General features: G+C 48.4%; 1 protein-coding gene across 2 annotated transcripts in view; it reads left to right on the top strand.

Annotated features, from left to right (window-relative positions):
• The first annotated feature begins 6 nt into the window (after nucleotides 1-6).
• Nucleotides 7-21,792, top strand: part of NOS1AP (nitric oxide synthase 1 adaptor protein) — a 140,105-nt gene continuing 118,319 nt past the window's right edge. For both annotated transcript variants that reach the window (XM_019530726.1, XM_019530725.1), the window contains exon 1: nucleotides 7-158. In XM_019530726.1, coding sequence (XP_019386271.1) covers nucleotides 54-158 — 105 coding nt within the window. In that variant the 5' untranslated portion in view covers nucleotides 7-53. The remainder of the gene's footprint in view (nucleotides 159-21,792) is intronic.

Raw genomic sequence — 21,792 nt, 5'->3', positions numbered from 1 at the left:
CGCAGCGCCGGGAGCGGGCGGCTGCATGGGCGATCCGGGCGCGCGGCGGCACCATGCCCGGCAAGTCCAAGTACAACCTGGTGGACGACAGGCACGACCTGCGCATCCCGCTGCACAACGAGGACGCCTTCCAGCACGGCATCGCCTTCGAGGCCAAGGTGGGCGGCGGGCCCGTGTCCCCGAGGAGCCTGGCCCTCTTGGGTGCGGGTGCCCTGGCATGGGCACGGCCCCGCAGAGAGGTTGCCCCGGCCCGGTGCCCGGGAGCTGCAGGGAGGACTTGGGGAAGCGCTCCTGGTTCCTCCTCCTGGGCAAGCTGGGCTGCCTCACGGTCCAGGGCAGCCCCTTCCCGGGCAGGAGGGTGCCCTGGGGCTTCCCTGCCCCTCCAGCTCCTTGGGAAGTGCCAGGCCCAGGGGGGAAACCCACCCCAGCAGCCCCGCGTGTTGGGTGCCGTGTCCCGGGCACAGGCTAACTTTAGGCAATCAGTGGAACCTTTGGATGCGCCTGGTTGCTGGCTGGTGCTGGGGGGAGGCTGGGGTGAGTGGCATGTGCTAGCCAGTGCTTTCCCAGCCCTGGTAGCTCCTGTCGGGATTTGGGTTTTGTCGCTGGCTGAGAAGTGCCCTGGCTGTGAAAGCTTGCCAGAAATGAGTGACTGTGTTTTGGGACCGTCAGGAGTGTTTAGGATAAAATAGGATCTGGTCTGCTCTTGAAATGCCTCCTGCATCCCAGTTTCTGCTTTTCTGTTGAAAGCCGGTTCACTTGCTCTAGCTGATGCCCTCAGGTAGCTTTCTCTTAAGATGTGGTTTAAATGTTCTTTTCTTCTGTCATCTTCTAGTTGCCCGTGTAGCTGATGCTGTTGTGACTTATTTTCATTTCTTTTATTGCCCTTAGTCCTTGTATCCAGCCACTGAAATGCATTCATAGTCCCTTCTCTCTTGTTTGTCTGTTGGCTCAACCCTCTATTGAAATACATGCAAAGCAGCAGCTGAATTGGGCAGTGGCCGCTGAAAAGCAGCTTTGGTACTTCACTGTGGACCCGTTCATTCATTTAGTTTTGCAGTGACCAGCGGCTTGATCTGATTTCTTCAGAGAAGCACAAACTTCTCCCTGCTCTCTCTCATGTTGTTGCATGCAAGACCCAAGCTGTAGCATACGGGACCAGCCTGTTTCTGAAAACACATCGATTGTTTTGTGTAGAGCTGGAAGGTTATCGTTTCAGCTATGATTCTTGCCTCATTTTGGCCCTTTGCAGCACTGAATTCCAGAGGCTGACTGTTTCAGTACTTCCTTTGCTGGCCCTTACTTCCAAATTCTGCTGTCCTCTTTGTCATGTTATGGGAGAGTGAATAAAGAGGGTTTACATACCATATGGTTACATAGTGCTTTTTAATCTCCCAAAGTACCAGATAAAATGTATGCATGTAGGAGGCTTACTCTTTCCACCTTGGGGCTGCTACATGAAATAAAGCATACACCATCTGTTGGGAATAGCAAGGTGACTTTTAGAGAAAGCAGATAGTAATTGGCAGTCTGTAATTCTTCCAGAATGTCAGGAGGGAAAAGGGTAAAGTAACCCTTCACATGTGACCCACGTCTGCACTGTGTCTCATCCAAGCAACATGACTAAGATCAGGACAGTTCCCCAAGCATGCTATGCTAAGGGCATTTGTTCCATCGTGATTCAGAGTGCCTCCTAAAGCATCCAAGCCCCCTTCACCACCCACCAGATAATTCAGCCAAGTACTTCCAGACCAGCTTAGCTTGAGAGCTGGCAACAGTGCAGCACGTCATAATGCCTAACATCTTCACTAATGCTTCTCCTTTCCACGCTGAGCAGGTCTGTAGCAGTTCTTAACGCAAACCTGCCCATATGTCTAACAAACTTCATTACTGTATTTTGGATCCGTTAAATCTCAGCTATGGCTTGTTTAGGCAGGGAATCTAAACTGGAGCCCGCTCTCCTAATGAGGACATACAGTGGCTAAAAAGCAGTGGTGTCACCACAACTTTTTATTCCTTTTGCATTTTGCAGGCATTGCTTCATGCTCTTGGCTTTCTAAATTGTGTCTGCGTGCACAGCATATGTTCTCACTGATAATAAAAGGCCAGGTCCTGTGAGGTCTCCATGTACAGAGCTCCTACTGAGTTTTGGATCGGGCCCCGAGTCCTTCCTAAAAGATTATTCAAATATGAAGCCCTCCATTGTGTAGGGGGGATTTAGACTATCTTGGCAAGTGAGACATACCCTAAACCCATCTGCTGTCCTGCTCTTTCAAAATCCATGTGGATCTTCTGCGGCTTAGTGATATGTATCAGTGATGCGTGTCCATTTCCTCTTCCTAATTGCTAATAATTGAGTAGTAATGCTAGTTAATTGCTACATACTATCTGCCTTAGGTCCTTGTACCTTACCTTGTGTTTGCACAGCACCATAAGACCTAGGCTGAGGTTTACAGAGGCTTCATGTTCTATTTTCAAAGTGGGGATTAGATTCCAAAGTCACTTGGGCAAGTTTTTGAAAATTTTTGGTGGCAGTCCCTTTTCAAAAACACATGAATGCAGTAGTTGATGACAAAGTGTAAGTGCGCTTTTGTCTTTGTTATATGGTGGTAGATTCTGTGGCTTCAGAAGCTGCCTGGTGAACAGCAGTGAGTTGGATCCAGTTGGATTTCTCTGCCTTGCTAGCCCCTCTTTTATTTACTTATTTATTTTTTAAATACTTCATTATTTTTAATATCTGCCTTGTTCTGTTCCTTTTCTTTTCCCCTCTTCCTTGGTTTTTAAATCCTCTTTCTTTCTTTCTTTCCATTTTCTATTTTTAAATATTAAAAAACAATTGCCTTGATAGTCCCCCATTACTTGCCCTTTTCTGTTACAAAGTACAGTCTCTCATATTTTTTGAAGAGTGATTAAGTCCCTTTTAGCACATAAAAAAATCACTGTAATCAGTATTGATCTTATGAGCTCCTGCAACACTTGAAGGTGCCTGAGTTTAGCCCCAGGTGCAGTAATCCTGTGCTCTCAGGGGTCATGTGTTGTGATGTGTCTGGAGTCCTAATTTGCCTTAATCTGACCCTGGGAGAGTCCACACTGTTGCAGTTCTCACTTTCCTGGGCAAAGCTGGGAGCTGTTAGAGACCATGCCTTGGAAGGGGCAGAGCCTTACAAGTATTTGTTGCTACTGGAATGAGGTGGCCCAGAAGGAGAGCTGATGCCATTTGTAGTTCCCTCCCTGGGTAAGGTACAACTCTGGTTGTGGATGGGGGGTACAGCTGGATGAGTTAGGGGCAGCAGGTGCCTTTCTGGCTGGGACCCCTGTTACTATTGATCCTGAGAGCACTGGGATCCTAGCCTTCACCCTTGCCTGTCCCCCTCCCCACCTTGCCCTGCATTCCCCGCCTGGCTGTCACTGTCTTCTTTTCCCAAAGGCACAAGCTTGTTATTTGAGAGGATTGTTGGGCTGTGTGTGGCTTGTGGCAGAGTGTGGGAAGACTTGGATGCCTGACCTAGCCAGAGAGATTTGGTTTTGTCTCTGCTAGAACAAAAACATTCTTGTCAGGGAAATTGTGGGGGGAAGAGACCCCTCTCTGAGTTGGGTATTTTCTTTCAGGCTTTTGGCAGGCTTAAGTCAAGACTTCTCACAGTTTTGGCACTGGGGACCCCTTCCCAGAGTAGGAAAAGTTTGCCAGTTCCTTTCCAGAGCCTGTGCCTCTTGCCTCGAGCAGGTGGCAATAATGGGACATCCCTCATCATTAAGCTGGGAAGGGAAAAGTGTAATATATTGACCAGCCCCTCGCCCGGCATCAGGGACAGAACTGTCATGCTAAAAACCGATGTTCCCACGTGAGGCTGCTTATGGAAACCTCCGTTGCTGGCTGCCAGGTACCTGCGACACCTCACTTCCAGTTCAGTGAAAGCTGACTAGAAGCAGGGACAAGGATGAGGGAGGCCTGTGGACCACTGAGACTTCTACAGTCAACATTAGGGGTGCTCCCTTCAGAGGCAGCGCGCGGCCTTGCAGTGCATGGGTAGCAGGGATTAGATGGGAATGCATGTGTTTGTTTGCATGGACAGTTGGTTGCACAAGGAGACATCTCTAAATGGAATTGGCCCTCAAGCCCATTTAAAAGCCACTTCATGACTGTACTGCAGATCCCTGTCTGAATGCAGCCTCCCTCCCCTTGCTCTGGGACTGGGTGCTGATTGGCACCTACCTTCCTAACAACCTGGTCTCCCACATTTGCTCCTGTCTCTGCTCTAGGTCTGAATGCCTGGCTTTCTCCTAATGTCACTGGTAAGTGGGATCCCCACTAGATTGCCCTGTCTGCTCACCATTGTCCCTATCACTGGCCTGACTCTTTCTCCTCAGTGGTGCCTGGTCACTTCAGTGCAGAGACTGCTAGTTTTTTCTGAGTACTTTGTACACTGTGACTTGTGCTTGCCAAAAGTGCTTGTCTCTTTGATTCCTAAGCTAGTATGTTGCTCCAGAAAATCCTGGTGCCGTATGCAAAACGCAGCTGGCATAGGCAATTACTCCATCCTTTTATTAGGCTGGTAGAGATTAATTAAATACTTGCACTCCTCTGGTTCCTTTTATCTTGAAGTACTTAAACAACAGAAGGCTCCTTCATCCCAGAGGTGAGATGCACCAGGTTTTCAGCACTTACTGGCCTGTCCCAGGGTGGGAAAGTGGGAGATGAAGGACATAATTGCAGAATTGAACTCAAGGGGACCCTTAATAAGGTGGCTTGGAGTTACTTGAGTAGGAGTCTGGCTGGGATGCCAGGGTTAACTTGCAGGTTCTTTTGAGAAGTGTCCTGGGGAAAGTTTGAAACAAGCTGCAGTTCGACCCCTGTGTTCCTGCCTCTCTGCGCGCCGTTGTAGGATTCATAGCAAATGTGTATGGAGCTCTGTATAGGAGGTTAAGGCAAATTTGGGTCTGCATTTAGTTCTTGGTATGCTCTGACTGCATTAATAGCAGCTACCTGCTTGCATTACAGTCCATCGAGTAACCAGCCGCTGCCAGCTTTTGTATCCTGTGCTCTCAGTATCTGATTAGGGAGCTCTGCCTGATAGCGAGGTGGGGAGATTGGCCACTAAGGCAGGGAATAGCAAGCTCTGCCATAGTTAACTAGTTGCTTTGGCACAGCCAGAACAGTCCTCCCTCTGTCTCGTGTAACTTTACTGATCTTGTCTGTTGAAAGCCCCAGGACTAGAGGGGTCTTCAGCAGGATGGAAATATGCTGGCAGCCGGGACTCTTGGTACCAGTAGGCCAAAAGGGCTTAATCCTTACCATTAAATCCCATTGCCTTTCGCTATTGAAGCAAGCCTCTCCCCTCAGTACACCTCCCTTTCTATCTAGCAGCATTGTTGGGGGATCAGCAAGGGATAGATAGGGGGGGAACAAGGGAAATGGGGATGGTGGCCCTGTAGCTTCCTGGGAGAGTGTCTTCCTTCAGTGAGAGCCCAGAAATGTGCTGACAGCACCAAGTGCCGTCAGGTGGCAGCTTCAGCCTGTTGTGGGGTTGAGAGAGGATGGTCTCAGAGCAACAGTGTAGAACTGGGGTGTTTGTGTGTGCCTATATTGGCTTCACTACATATTCAACCACCTTCTGCCACTGTTAGACAGAACTGTGGGGTGAGGAGCACTCTGATCAGAGCAGCAGCAGGTCATGTCTGGGTTGTATAGGTAGAGCTGGGAGGTGAAGGGCTGGCTATGAGGCCTTTACTATTGTTCCCTCACTTCCATTGCTACCTATGAATTGATGGGGTCATTGGGGGTGACTTGCTGCTCCTCCCCAACAGCAAGCACTGGGAGAGGGTAAACACTCTTGACACTCCAGATCAATGTAAACTGCACATCGGCTCCCAGGCAAACTGCACTGTCAAAATGTGGTGCTGTCATAGCAGAGCTGAAGACAGATGAGCTGTTTTGCAGCTACTGAAGCTGCTTGCAACCATATGCTCTGGCACAGGGAAGTCAAACTCCAGTTAAGTATTCCCCGGGGATTATGCTAATTCATTTTCTGGAGATAAACCCAATAGTTGGAAAATCCTGCTCTGTCTTCTTGGGACAGTAATATGCTTCACACTTTGATCTGTTTTCATTGGGCATGTCTCCTGGCCCTGTAATTCCCAGTATGTCTGAATTGCCTTGATCAGGCTGATTGGGAAGTTGAAACATCAGCTCTAGCAGAGAAAAAAGCCTTCCCAAGTGTGTGTGGGGTGGGTGGTGGGGGGTGTTCAGTATACTGTAGCATCCATTCCTAGAGAGAAATCAAAAGCCAGACCTCTTACATCCGCTGAAGCCTGAGATGAAAAGATTCCTAAGCTGTGCTATGCCACAGGAGAAGCAGATTCATATTTCTCGCTTGCTTCAAGATTTCTAGGTAAAGAAATGGATATTTTAATAGTCATGCGGCTTTCTATTGTCCCCTTCCTTCCCTTCATCTCTGGTAGCTCTCAGAGAAGGTCAGTGTTTCTTGTTAACCTCACTGATTACCTTAAACATCCTGCTGTCATTTAACAAAAATCAAGGAAGGACCCTCCAAATTGAGGACTGACGTCTGAAGTATTGGAAACTATACATTTGTAGAAATCGTGAGTCATAGCCAAGAATCATGAGATGCATGATTTCATGTTATCATCTGATTTTTGAATCCTGCCCTTTCTATCGTGTGCGTGTGTATGTCTACCAATCCTTAAGCTGAAAGCTCTCTCATTTGTAGTGAGGAAGGCAATTCTGGCTTCAGAAGTATGTGCTAGAAACCCCCTTCTTTCATCAGTTGCTCTGAAATGCTGAACACTATCCAGACCCACCATGTTAGATTGATCGTGCTATGAAGAGGTCTACAATCTAGCACCGAGTACAGTGAGTTTGTATCTTAAGCTGAATCTGAGGCTTGCCACATTTGCCTTGTATACAGGCTACCAAGCATTTGTCAGATAGGGAAAGATATTGATACTTGTTGGGGTGCATGCAGGATGGGGGGCCTTGCTGAAGAAAGGCTTGGTGCCCCATTAACAGCATGCTGAAGGCATCCAGTCCCCCAGAGAGCGAAAGGCTGAACGTAACAATTGGCCGTGTTTGGCCCCTGTGTCAGCATTCTCAGCAAGAGACAATTGCCAATGCTGGAACTGCTTAGTAGATAAATATAGGACTGCAGGCTTCAGGGCTGTCAATCCAGCACCTGTTGCCAGCTAGAAAATCATTTATAGAGAGATCTTGGCAATTATACTTCTCCCTATCCTATTTTTCTCTTTCTCCTTTATGTACTGGAGACTTGAATTCAACAGTCTCTGATCTTACAGCAGCCTGGGCAAATCCAGCTGCTACCCACCTTCCCGAAAATAATGATCTGTGACAATACTGCTTTGTTGCCATAAAGATAATTGCATTAGTAGGAAAGGGATTAGGACTTTGGGTGAAGAATACATGGCAGGTTTCCATTCTCTCTTATCCATGGATTGACATGCATTGTTGTCACAGTGACTTAGTGCATCTTCTTATGCTGCAAGATAGACACATGCAGGCTACTTGGCTCCTTCTGTACCTGCACTTCAGCCAGTTCTCTCTGTGCTGAATTTTTCCTTCTCCCAAGGGCTACTACGATTGTGTGGAGTGCACAGGCTCTGAGTTCCAGCTTTTTGGGTTGCCCCCTGTATGGCAGTCTGCTAAGGGGATGTTAGCACTGTGAATTGGGAACTTTGGGGGAACAAAGGATAGAAAGTGATAGTTCGATGCATTGGGGTCTTCTGGAGCAGGACTTGTAGTTAAAGAAGGGGTTGGAGCTTCAGGCCTTGCATCTATTGAGATAGTACAAAAGGACTTGGCAGCATTATATTTGTGCCAACAATGCTTGGATGTGGTGAGCTCTGCCATGTGCCATGTGCCATGGAGCCAGGAGCAAAGACCCACAACAGTGCAGTGTGACATGACCTAGGACAGCTTGTTTTGGTTTCAGCACCAATAACTCGCTTGAAGCCCTGTAAAGTCCTATGGGAAATGTCAGCACATTGCTGATGGGATCACGGGAAGATGTATTTGGAGTCATTCTGGGAATGCATATAGCACAGGGGTTTACTCACATTTGAAAAAGCTGCTGGCATGGTGTCAGGGCCCCTTTGCGCTTCTGCAGCTGTAGGCTTGATGCCATGGGGTGGGCACAGTCCCAGATTCAGTAGGCTGTTCCTTTCCTGGCTGAGGTGACCCAGGTGGGAAAGCGCTTCCCCAGCAGGGGACTCCAAACCAGATCTGGGAAGTCTATTACAGATCTCCCCTCCAGGGGCCAAACAAGACTGTGTTTCACACAAGAGTCAAGGAGGAGCTTCTCACCATTTTAGCCTCCCCTAATGTAGAGCCTGTTTCATTCTGCTGGTGCTCTGGCCCTTCCATGAACAGGGCATGTAGAAGAACTAGCCTTCCTCTTCCCCCCAACCCCTCCCTGCCCTCCCAACTCAGAATTAAGAGACAGAAGCTGCAAGTGCTCTAGGGGGTAAAAGAAAAAAGAAGCTAGGTTGCCCCCACTAGGAAAGAAAGGCATCCCTGACACAAGCAGGAGGCCTTTGCTATGTTGTGGCTCTTTGCTGACCAAATTCCAGGCATAGAGGAGGAGGAGGAGGAGAAGGAAGAGAGAGCAGGTAGGATGCATTCTAGCCTCCTTATTACTTCAGCCTCCCTTTGCACCTTTGCATGCCAGGAAAATGTAACAGAACAAATCAAGGACTTGCAGAAGGCCGAGCTACTGCCTGAAGTGTAATGTCCAGGAACACAAGGTGGGTTTGTGGCTCCAGCTCCACGCTGCTGAGAGAGCTGAAGAGATGCTTCCTCTTGGCAAGAGAGGAGATGCCTGGCTGTAAAAGCACCAAAATGCCTGGCAAAATATACACTACACCCCCATAACCACGCAAACACTAGGAGACAGACAGCTCCCTGAACGAAAACAGAATTTTATTCCAAGGCTGCTATTTGTTTGGATTGTCTGGGAGCCAGTGTGCTGAAGTGGGATCTCGGCATGCCAGGTGCTGTACAAACACAGAGCAAAAAGATGGTCCCAGCTTCAAAGACCTTGAAGTGGGTGGGAGTTGGTGTAAGATGAGGTGGAGCTGTCCGGCAACTGTTGTAGCTCTCAGAGGGATGTACAGGGTGGGGGAAGATGGGAACCAGTTTGGCAGTGAGTAGGCAAGTATAATGCTTGTGGATTTGAGGTGAGGTGAGCCGAAACTGAGCTTAAACTGGCTATGGGAATTGAGGACCGTAAAAAGTCCTTTTTCAGATATGTGGGAGGTCAAAAGAGAAATAAGGGCAACATCAGACCCCTGCTAAATCAAATGGGGCAGTTGACATCCAACACCCAGGGAAAAGCTAATCTCCCTAATGATTACTTTGCGTCAGTTTACTTGAGCTGGTGACGCAAAATGATTACTTTGCGTCACCAGGCCAAAGGGATCACCCTGCCTGACAGGACACAGGATTACAAGGGTATAGGTGACCATGTGCCTACATTTGGTGAAGACCTTGTGGATGTCCAGCCTCTCCAGGTATTCCCTCACAAGTCAGCAGGCCCTGATGAAATGCACCCAAGAGTGCTAAAAGAGTTGGCTGACATCATAGCATGACCAATGGCAAGGATGTTTGAGAACTCGTGGTGCTTGGGAGAGGTTCCTGAAGATTGATAGAGGGCCAATGTGGTGCCTATCTTCAAGAAAGGAAGGAAGGAAGATCCAGGGAACTGCAGGCCAATCAGTTTGACCTCAATCCCTGAAAAGATTATGGAAAAAAATTATTTAAAAAATCTATCAACAATAGGCTAACAGAAAGCATCATCCTGAGAAACAGTCAACATGGCTTTGTTATGTGTAGGTTGTGCCTGACCAACCTCATCTCCTCCTATGACCAGGTGACACGTCACCTGGACAGGGAAGAAGAGGCTGATGTCATTTACTTGGATTTCAAAAAAGCCTTTGATTTGGTCTCCCGTGATGTCCTCATGACAAAATTGGGGAGCTGTGGCCTTGGCAACCTTATGGTCCGCTGGCTGGGGAAATGGCTCTGTGGTCGAACCTAGCGAGTGATAGTTGGTGGAACTGAGTCAACACGGCACTTGATAACCAGTGACATCCCTCAGAGTTCAGTACTCAGACCAGTACTCTTTAACATATTCATAAATAACCTGGATTTGGGTGTCAGAAGCAGACTGGCTAAGTTTGCAGATGACACCAAATTATGGGGAAGAATGGTCACGCTAGAGGATAGGCTGGGGATTCAGGCCAACTTGGACAGGTTCGGAAAGTGTGTGCATCAGAACCTGATGACTTTCAACGTAGAGAAATACAAGGTGCTCCACCTTGGGGGAGAGAGCCCACATCATACCTATAGGCTGTGCAGTGCTACACTCACTAGCACTACAACCGAAACAGACCTGGGGGGTCATGATTGACCACAAGATGAATACGAGTCACCAATGCAATGCCACAGTCAGCAAAGCAGATAAAACCCTGGCTTGCATCTACCAGTGCATCTCGAGCAAGACCCAAGAAGTCATTGTCCTGCTTTATTCAGCCTTGGTGAGGGAAGTGGATGCTGGAGGAGATAGGAAGAGATTTGTTCAGGTAGAAATCTTTCAGCTCCATTTCCTCTGATGCCATAGCCACATGCTCTATGCAGCAGGCTCTGTTTGAGTGTGTTGTCTTGGGACAAGGAAGAAATCCTTATCTGAACTTAATGTGGTGCAGACAGTGCTGATGAAGAGCACAGCACTGTCATTGTCGTGGAATTAGTGGCCTCCAAATTGATCAACTCCTGTCACTTTGTAGGCTTCTTGTCTTGAACAAACTCTGGTCAGTTCCTCCGTTTCAGGGCCCAGCTCTGACACTGACTGACTGGAAAGTTAGTTGGTTTAGGGTTCCCGTCTCTCTTCCTTCTCAAATCTTATAGGCACCCTGAACTGACAGGGTCTCGTCAGCACAAAGGCATCCAACAGTAGCCTTTTGACAGCCACTTCCCAGTTCTGTGCATATTAACTGGGGCACAAAGACCTCATAAAGTAGGCAGTTGGGCTGAACAGTGGGATCCACTGACGCAATTGATGCCTGTAACTTAGGCAGTTAACCCATGTTTGTTACCATGTAAACAATAGGCAAAACATGGGAACCAATGAAGTAAATTATGCCCCTGTCTGCTGTTCATGTGAGTGGAGCACCCTGTACTTTTGCCCCAGTTCTTGTGCCTATCCTCTCTGCTTGCTTCTTCCTGCCCCTGCTCTAGGGACACTTGGGACCTCCTGTGTCTCTATTTTATTTATGCCATGTGTCCCCACCACTGTTCTCCCATTCTGGGTGCATCTACATGAGATGCTAAATGTGTAGTAGACTAATTCCACTGTGCATTAGTGTATCGCGGCAAAAGCTGTGCTAATGAACAGTAGAATTTGTCTACTGCATATTCGTGTCATTAAGAGACCATGCACCAGCGCTACTACACAGTAGTACTATGTAGGTTACTATGCATTGAGTTAGTACCTATTATTACAGGCACTAAATTTAATGTGTATTAATGCACATGTAGACATGCTTTCTGAGACCAAGAGGGGCGCCCCTCCATACCTTCCCCTCCCCTGTCCCTGTCCCTGCCTCCCCATGCCCAGCTCTTTCCCCTTCCAGAGTTCTCTTCCCCTTCCTTCCACCCAGCCCTCCCCCAGCCTCAGCTCAGAAGCTGGAGTCAGAGGAGGTCGGGTTATAAACATACAGAAACATGTAAACATTTCTGTATTTGCTCCATACAACACTTTTAACCCTCTCATTAACTCTGCCCAAGTACTGAGACTTCGGCTCCAAGAGGCCTGTGAAACACAGCGAAGGCAAAGCTACAGGCGAGGCTGTTAAGAGAGATCATGAATTTGTAGGATGTAAGGCTGTAGCTTGTTCTTTTCCTTCTGAACGTCATAATTAACTCCCTCTGCCTTCCCAGTGAAAACCCTGTCCTGGAAAGAGATGTGATATGTAAAACCTCTGGGAAAGTAGTTTATTTTTGGAGAGGATGTGAGGAAGAGGGGTGGGAGGGCTTGAGATTTATCAGGCTTGGGATGGAGAGGAGCTTTAATTTCAGCTGCAAAGAGTGCTACTGCACCCCAGTGTGGGCTAGGGTTACCATATTTCCAATTTAAAAAAAGAGGACACCTGTGGGGGGGAGAGGAGGAAGGGGAATATGATTGTGTGTGTGGGGGGGGGTAGTGATGTGTCCCCTGATCCCCCAACCCTGCCGGTGCCCCTCACTCCCAACCCACAGCCCCTTTCCCGCCTCCCCCCAGCCCTATCTGTGCTCCTCAATCCCAACCTGCAGCTCCCTGCTCCCTACTGGTGCACCTCACTCCCAACCTGGACTCACAGCCTCCTGTCCAGAGCGCATGATCTACTGACAGCTAGTCAGCTTCCCTGCTGCCCCAAGCAAAAGCAGAGACAAAGCAAAGACCCGGATATTTGCTTACATTTTTAAAAACCTGCCTGGATGGAGGACAAGGGGCCAAAAAAGAGGACATGTTTGGGAAAACCTGGATGTATGGTAACTCTGAGCTTGGGCAGGACACCTTATGAGAATCAAACCATGGCACAAACTTGTAGAAGAGACCTGTCTGGAAAGACGTTTGAGTGTGTGCCTGCTCAGACTTGGACTCTTGCAGTCAAAAAATATAGCTATAAGTTTTCCCTAACCTTGGGAAGTTGCTGCTCTCCTGCCTTGGTTCAGCTTCTTCTATTATACCCGTCCTTATGGTATCCAAGCCCCTCCCAGCAGGATGTGAAGACACCAGCTCTGTGGGGTTTTTTTCTCCCTCTCTCCTTCTCAGAAGGAAAACACAAGAATATGGACTGGAAAACAAAGGTGTTTCTCTGTGCCGAGTTGCACATGCGTATTAGCCAAGGCAGGTGGAAAAGCTCAGAGTGGCTTATATTCCTGAGGAGGTGCAATCCTGGATTTTAACTAGCTGGAATTTCCTTAGGGGAGGTGGTGTTTTCACTCTTGTGTATGGCATTGCTATAGCTTGGATGAGATGGGACACCTCCTGGTATTACTGAGGCCAGCCAGGATGCAATGTGGTCTCCTGTTGGAGATGACAGTGTGATGCTTGGGGGTGCTACTACATAAAAGCTTAGCATCAGTAGGAAGTTCAGGAGCTGCCTGGACCTCAGCCTGCCTTGACCAGTTGTGAGCATGTTTGCATGGAGACTGTACCATGCATGCAAATGGCTGCAAGTACTTTTCTTCTGAGGCTCAGCATCAGCTTTGTCTTGCTTGGGATTAACATCGATGAGCTGCTGTCTGTTCAGCACTTGATCTGGGCCAAGCTCCAGGCCAGCTTGGGGTGATATGATATATTGGGAAGGACAGATTGAGTGTGTGCCATCTGTGTGGTGCTGGCATTAGGGCATCTCTCTTCCCACCAGTCTTTAGTGGCTACAGGTAGAAGCTGAAGAAAACCAAAGAGGAGTTTGTCCTGAACCATCTCTTTGGCCTTATGAGATTCTACAAGTAAGTGGTCTTAGCAGCCTCCATATACAAGCAAAATATGTGTTACCTTTGACTAGTGATTCTCAGCTGGGATTCTGTGAGGTCCTTTAGAGGGTGCTGTGAGGTGCAAGGAGGTAAGCACTTGCTTATCCCTGCCTGGCACCTGGGCAAGGAGGTAAGCACTGTAATAAGTACATTTGTTTTTTTAAATGAAGTGCTGCTCAATTCAGAGAAATTCTGGAGGGGTATCTGGAGCCTGAGGAGGTTGAGAATCCCTGTCCTAGATCCTCGCATAATGTGTTGAACAGCACTGAGCTCCTCCTCTTTTGGCTTAGAGAATGCGGGAAGGTGAGTTTTTCCTAAGTAAATAACATGTCCTGATACAGAACTAATTAACAAATACTTCTTCCGCCAATGTGCCTCTCACTAGAACAGATGCTGCATGTGTGAAGCTAAAGATTATGGGGAGACAGTGCAGCTGTCATTATATCAGAGAAATAATGTAGCTGTGCAGTAACTCCTCTTCTAATCATGCCTTCTGGTGCACAGAATTCACCATCAGCTGCTGGACCCACATCATGGTGTGGCCCTGCCATAGTTCCCTCTAGAATATTGGCATTTCTGGTGGTGGGGCTTTAGTAGTGGCCTGTAGCATCTTGCAGGTTAGGGCAGAGGTGGGCAAAATGCGGCCTGGGGTCTGGATGTAGCCCACCAGGCCATTCTATCCAGCCTGTGGGCCCCCTAAAAATGTAGAAAAGTAATATTTATCTGCCCCTGACTACCTATCATGCAGCCCTTGATGGCTTGCCAAAACTCAGTTAACGGCCCTATGCCCAAAATAATTATCCACCCCTAAGTTAGGGGATGGGGGGACTCCTACACTATATTCTGGCCTTGTCCCTTAATAATTGTGGCAAGTGACATCAGATAATGCTAATAGGAGCTGAGGCATTACTCTTGTAGCTACGTTCAGTGCCTTATGTCCCATGGTTTCTCCACGAGGCAGAGCTGGATAGACCAGGAGCGCTGTGGCATTGCGGCTGTCAGGCTGGATTCTACGAACCGGCTGTGCCTTTAACGTCCTCGGATGGGGCAGTTCCATGAGCACAAGACTTGGCACAGCTAGAACATTTCCAGCTGAGTCTTGGGAGCCCCCGGCAGCCACGTGACTGGTTCAGGCTGGAAAGCAATGTATTTTCCATCCAAGTCAGCTGGGATACCAACTTTCCATTCCTTTTCAGTTGCTGACCGTGCACCATGGGAGCTGACTAATCTTCCTTTCTCTCTCTCTCCTTCAAGCAGTGGGAAGCTCAGGCCCAGCAGGGAGGAAGGAACAGACCTGCAGATGGCCCGCAAGCAGGCTTCTGGGAGAAGCATTGTGGGCTAAATGTGTTGGATGGACGCCAGCACAGGGTAGTAGTAGGGTGGGCCTGAGGACGGAGAAAGGATCACTATGGTGATAGGGTTTCATTTTTGGCCCATTTCAGATCTGCGCCCAAAGCTGGGGACTCCTGTGGGAAGCAGTTTAGTTTTCTGAAGTGCAGCTTCGGGGTCCAGAGTTGGGAAGTTGTTTCTATTTTGCAGGGATCCAGACTAGACCGTGGAGTTCCCAGCTGGGCTTTCAATCTGAGGAAGCTGCTAAGCTGCTGAATGGCAGCCATCCACTGCTGGAAGTGAGATGTTGCATGGCCTGTGCCCATTGGGTGCTGTTGCTGTACTGTCCCATGGAATGGGCCTATCTTCCTGGCACCTGTGAGCAGTTGGTGGGCCAGGCATCATTATGCAGCTACAGACACCAAATGAGGTTGGCCTGTTGGGGGGCAGGAAGGGTGTTTAATCTCTCACGGCCAAATGGGGGGTTAGGCTCCATCCACCCCCTCCACAATTACCATCCCTTCTTGCAACCATTTGAGAAGAATAGAGGGTGTCCTTGATAATCCCAAAAATGACCTGGTCACTGCAGTTTTGATTCAGCACTATTTACACGTGTCCTGGTAGCTAGCAATAATGAGCAGACTGCAAGAGGTTTTCTTAAGAGAAGAGAAACGAAAAACTATTGTTCTTTCAAAGTCTGGGGCCTCCTATAACTTTTTAAGTGAACAGTATGGCTTAGGGAAAGTGACTGTCACAGATATAAAGGGGAATGAAGAGAAGCTGTTATGCACCACAAGGACCTTGTTACAGCTCTGTGCGTATCCAAACTAAGTTGGAGCTGTGCACAGCTTTTCAGTAGGGGTTAAGGTGACAGTAGACTTGCTGCATGTGTTTTGGTTCTGGTGTTGAGGAAAAGTGCTGACCAGATGGCCATGTCCCTGCACCTTGTGGAACTGGTTGCATGCTCTCTCCTCACCAGCCTGCACGCTCCCCTGTAGACCTTTCTGAATCCTCCGTGACATGGAGTCTTGTCCCAGGCATGAGGATGGGGGACAGCAGGGAAACCCAGCCGAGCTATTCTGGTAGCTCAGCAATGATGTCACCAATGAGTGGGAGAGTAAATATACCCTGCAGAAGCGGTGCTTTGTGTTTGCTTGCTGGGGGTGACACAGCCCAGAGCAGCTCCTAGCGTTTGCAGCGTGACTGCTGCCTTTGTAGCATTGCCAGAGCTCCTAATTATAGAGAAGACCCCGTCCGTGGCTCATTCATGCAGCGCTTCCAAACAGGCCAGCTTATCCCCACCTAATTGGAATTGGGGGAGGGCTGAGCCAAAGGAAGCCTATGGGGAGAATGTGCTTGCCTCTTGATGCTGGAGACAGGACAATAATCCCTACACGGTGCCAGGCACATTCAGAGCACAGTGCAGACTAGCTCATTGCTCTAGCCTTGCTTTTCAGCACAGGCCACCAGCTCAGAGGGCTTGATGGGCAAACTGACTGCTTTTGTATGAGCAAATCTGTGCATGGAGGAGACCAGGACTGGGTTAGTGGGAGCAGCTGTGGCTGGGATGGAATATCCTTGATTAAGTTGTGTATGGGTGGGTCTCGCTAGTACTCCATCCCCAAGGCCTGCTTTGCCTTTCTGCTTCCCTGGACTGAGCCACTCCCAGGGTGGGAAAGGGTGTTCATTCTTGCAACTTGAGGTCTGTGCCAGCTGAGGGGAGGTGGTGTTGACTAGCTGCCATGCCTTGGGAGCATTGGATGGCTAGCTGAATGGAGCATTGGCTCATATTGCTCTGTGGTACGGCTGGAGACTGAGGAGGGCTAGGGGGGTGAGTTGGACATCCTAGCACTGGTCCTGTGGAAGGTGCTGCCTAGATGGAGATGCTTGAGTAGAGAAGTGAGAGACTGCTAGGTAGAACTAGGGATCCTTTGTGCCTACCTTGCTGTGGCCCAGGGGAACCTCTCTGACTGGCCCGGGAAGTGTTCACCTGTTCATGCTTCTGTTCTTAAGATTTTGAGCCTTTGCCCTGAAGGACTGCTGCTGTTACCGTCTGCTCTGTTTTGGCATGGCTGCTTACCCACAGGCAGAGCTGTTGGTCTCAAAGTGATGCTGAACCCTCTCCTTATCCTCTGTGAAGGCATCAGAGAGGACTGGGGCCCTGCTGTGTTCTTTTTCTTTGTCTGGTCATTTTTTAACAAAGAGCTTTACTTTGCTCTCTTTTCTGTCTTTAGCTTCTTCCTCCAGCCTCCTCCCAGCTTCTCTTCTACCCGGATCCTTGAAGCTCACAGATTCAGTGCTGTGTATGCTCATTGGCAAAGACTGAGCCACCCAGACCCTGCGTTGGCAGGGCCCTGCTGAAATCTGGGGTTCAGCCAGCAGAGGATCTGGGCCAATGCAGCTTGTTGAGCCAGTTCTGCTCAAGTGTCTCTTCAAAATGAAAGCAAAAAGCTCTTGCAGGGAGAAGCTTCTACTTGCTCCAAAACCCAGTGCCATCTGAGTGAGTGTTACACCAGCCCACGGCATCCCCCTTTGCTTTTCTTGGTGGTGCCTGCAATACTTCCAGTCCAGCTGTCTTCGTAACTGAGTTTTCCTGTATGACTGGAGAAATGGTTCCTTTAATGAGCTGCAGAAGCCAGCTTGATTATTCATGGTGCCCTATGTGCCACCCTCCTCAAGTTAGAGTACTTTGGAAGCACTAAGATGTTTTAAAACACAATCTCCCTGTGGGGTACATGGACCTTATCCACAAGCAGATCTAGGATTTTAAGCAAGGCGGGGTGCAGATGGTGTGGTGCATCCCTGATGATACCAAAATTTGGGGTGAGGTGAGCATGCTAGTAAGGAGGGAAAGACTGCAGCAAGATCTGGATAGGTTACAGGGGTGGGCTAACAAAAACAGGATCCATTTCAATACTGACAAGTGCAGGGTGCTGCATTTGGGCAGTAGTAACCAGCAGCACACTTATAAGATGGGAAACTCCCTTCCTGAGAGCACGGAGGCAGAAAGGGATCTTGGAGTCATTATTGACTCCAAGATGAACATGGGCTGACAGTGCAAGGTCACGGTTGGCAGACCTTGTCGTGCACTCACAGGTGCACCTCAAGTAAGGCCAGGGAGGTGATCCTCCCCCTCTATGCAACACTGGTCAGGCCACAGCTGGAGTACTGTGTCCAGTTCTGTGTGTCCCACTTCAGGAGGGATGTGGACAACATTGAGAGGAGTGCCACTCACATGATCCGGGGACAACAGGGCAGACCCTGCAATGAGAGACTGCGGGACCTGAACCTGTTCAGCCTTCACAAGAGAAGGCTGAGGGGGGACCTGGTGACCGTCTATAAACTCACTAGGGGAGACCAGAAGGGTTTGGGAGAGACCTTGTTTCTCCTAGTGCCCCCTGGCGTGACAAAGAATAATAGCCGCATGTTGTTGGAGAGTAGGTTTAGATTATATATCCATAAGAACTACTTCACAGTCAAGGCAGCTAGGATCTGGAACGAACTTCCAAGGGAAGTGGTGCTGGCTTCTACCCTGAGGGTCTTTAAGAGGAGGCTCAACGTTTACCTGGTTGGAGTCATTTGAGCTCAGTTTTTTCTCCTGCCCAGGCAGGGGGTCGGATTTGAAGATCTACAAGGTCCCTTCCGACCCGACTTCTATGATTCTATGATCCTCATATATAACACAACATATTTTTATCATGTTAAAAAGAAGCTCAAATCTTTAGTAAGAAGAGATAGTGACCTAGGGCTATATTATTCAGTTTAAGATTGGAGCAAAAACCGATATAGATGTACTGGAATGTGCATTCATTTGTTATATAAATATACTATGCATAAAAAATTCAACAGACTTGTCAAAAATCCAAAAGTGTTGTTTCATTAGTCCTGTAGTCATTAGAGTAAATCTCTTTTTCAGATTAATAAAACAAAATCTAGCCTACTTGAACGCTTTGACAGTGCATCCAGTGCTTCATTGAAAGCTGTTTCCACACCTGAGTTACTATTTTTTGCTAGAGGTAAAAACAGGCTCTAGGGCTGTGAAATATGAGCTACAATACTAGGAGCAGCTAATCTACAGCAGAATTGCAGGAGAAAGTCTAGTCTGATTAGCTGACCACCAAGACCATTTAAAAGAAGAGAGGGAATGAACATCTGTGGAATGAAGGGCTTAGAAGGGATTGGGTATATTAAGCTAAGAAGTCGACTGATTCTGTCACTTCTGCCTGAATAGAAAGGCTGATGCCATTGCCAGGCAGTTGGTTTTAAACGTTGGGTGGAGCAGGATTCAAAGGCTGGGGGTGTGGGGTGACTGTACCACTGTACTCCTCCCCACCCTCCCCCTGCTGTATCTCATGTTATAGCTGGGGAGTATTCAGTGGAATAAGGAAGAGCCCTTGGACCAAAGCCCAGAGTTACCGACTGGTAGCTACCACATTCCAACTACTAAATACTGGATCACGGGCTGCTCTTGAGACAAGGAGGTCATATGAAACAGGACTACTCATCTTCAGCTTTTTCTGTAACTCCTGATGTTCCCTCCCCTTCCTCTCCCTTCTGCCTTGGTGTATGTCCTTGTCTCAGGTTTGGTTTGCTAGTTTCTCTGATGACTACAGGACTAATGAAACAATACTTCTTCCTAGCCTGAAATTTCCTGTCAGTATTGTGAAACCCAGCTGAACGGCTGTCAACTGCAAAATGCTAGTGAATCCCCAGGGCTGCTCAGCTTACCTAAGCACCATCTTTTCCTACTACGCACTGGCTTTGACGTGAGGCTGGGCTTTGTTGCAGTGTGTTTAATGTGGCATTTCTAGCAGCAGCCCAAGAGCCAGGATGAGTTTTAGTTCTCATTTTTATCTATTGTCCTTTCTTCTGAGAGTGGCATGAGAGCCAAGATAAAGTAACTGTTCGTATTCATAATCCTGTTAAGCACTTGCATTGTTACAGTCTTGGCTGAGCTGTGGATACTAGGGGTTGCAAAATGTGCTCTATTTAAGCTGCTATTTTCAGAGGCTTGGAGTTCCCTGAAACGTTCCTTACCTGAGCTGAAGCTTTCATAGGTGGCCTCTGTCCTACATGTCTTTTCTGCCTTTAAAAAAACAAACAAACAAACAAAAAAAATCACTTGAGGAAACTGAGTTCAAATGTTGGACTCAGGAAAGCATGGTAAAAATAATTTTATGTTGAGAGACCTGTAACCAGAGCTGAGCCCACCTGTTCTGAGGAAGCACTGCTTCCACTTTGGCTGAGAGTGTGATTCCAGAAATCCCTCCCTGAGAAGCATGTGCCTTGGCTGGTCTTAAGGTGTGAGCAGTGAGAGTCAGTTTTGGGAGGATGATATACTGTTAGCTATTGTGTAGCCTTATTGCGTGCGAGGGGCCTTTGCAGTCTGCCCTGGAAGAATGGTTTGGGCAGGTTAGGAGAACATTGTAGTGTCCCTGGGACATGGATGTCTTGGAAGAGGCATAGTTTCAATGGATTGTGTTCCTTGATCAACATGCTAGTGAGCAGGGCTGGGTGAATTGGAGGTGAAGTAGTGTGGTGCATCTTGAGCCATTAGGGGAAGGGAAAGGGCAGTGACCTGGCTGTGTTTGCATCTAACCTGAAACTGTTGCAGGAGGGAAGGGATTAGGTCACACCTCTGAATGAGGTCAGGACGGGCATCCCCTGAATGGGTAAGGGCCTTGTTATACAGTGGCTCCTGGAGCTTTTAACCAAGCTCTGGATTGTCCACACATTAACACTTAAAGTAGCTTAAAGCACTCCTTTAAGTGGCTCAAAGTTATGCCACTCCAGGGCAGGATTATCTCTTGATCTCCATAACCCAGCTCCTGTTCCATTAAGGTGTGGCCACTCCCCACAAATGTTGAAAGTATGACTGCTCCAAACTAGCACTAAGCCAGTCAACATTTGTGTGGCTCCCAGCATACGGTGTAACAAGGCCCTAAGACTTATTTTGATGGTTCTGAAAAGAGCACAGCTCTCTTGTTTTAGATCCCTTTGAGGGTTGAGCAGGGCTTTGTAACCTTATGTTTTTCATTGGTTTCTAGATGCCCCTCACCTCTGTCTGTGTCCTTACAGCGCAGTCTACTATATAATGCCCTACAATGGGTGGAGCAGGGGACATGGCTGAAATGGCACTGGTTGGAGACCGATGCCAAAGCCTCCAGCCTCAGTGCCTCCCAGCTGTCTTCTGTGTCCTGTGCAGGAGACGGAGAGGCTGCAAATATGTATGCGAACTTTCAGCAAGACTGAGCTTGGGGCTAAAAATGGTTTGTCCAGTGTGCACTGAGCCAGGCACAATCCACTGGGGGGTGAAGGGAAAGGGGGAGACAGAGAACATCGGGTCTGGCTTCCCCTGCAAAGGCTGCGTGAGTGATGTATCGGATGGAAGTGCCAGTCTCTGGGGGGTTTTGCTCTGTGCCTTTCCCCAGTACCACACTCAATGAACACAAGGAGAGAGGATACTAAAGCATTGTACAGATTCTGCAGGAGCCAAATGGAGAGGATGGGGAGAAGTGGGGGTAACATGGAGCATGCATGGGTGTGTGTGTGTGTGTGTGTGGTAGAGAGGGGAAGCTGGATTTTCAAGGCCATGTTCTGCCTTGGGGCCATGCTCACATCTGCTACCTACAGTGGGATCAGAGGCAGGCTGGGCTTCTGTCCCATGTGCAAAAATCAGCTCCTGTGCATAAGTGCTGACTGCATTAAAAGCTCCCCCAGGCTTACATTCTGGTAGAGCTTGAGGGGGCAGGGCTGAAGTAATGGGGTAATGAATCTAAACCCTCAGGGGGAAAGAGAGGGAAAAACCCATTTAAAAGAAAAAGGCCTCTTCTGGTGGTTTTGTTTAATATTGCTATGATACTTTACAAAGTGCTAGACAGTGATCCTAGCCCTGCAGGGATTAGCTTCAAGAGAGC

This window comes from Crocodylus porosus, unplaced genomic scaffold (assembly GCF_001723895.1).
Source record: "Crocodylus porosus isolate Cpor-Errol unplaced genomic scaffold, CroPor_comp1, whole genome shotgun sequence".
Taxonomy (NCBI): domain Eukaryota; kingdom Metazoa; phylum Chordata; order Crocodylia; family Crocodylidae; genus Crocodylus; species Crocodylus porosus.
Note: the sequence above shows the minus strand (reverse complement) of the source record. Positions and strands in the feature narration are given on the sequence as shown.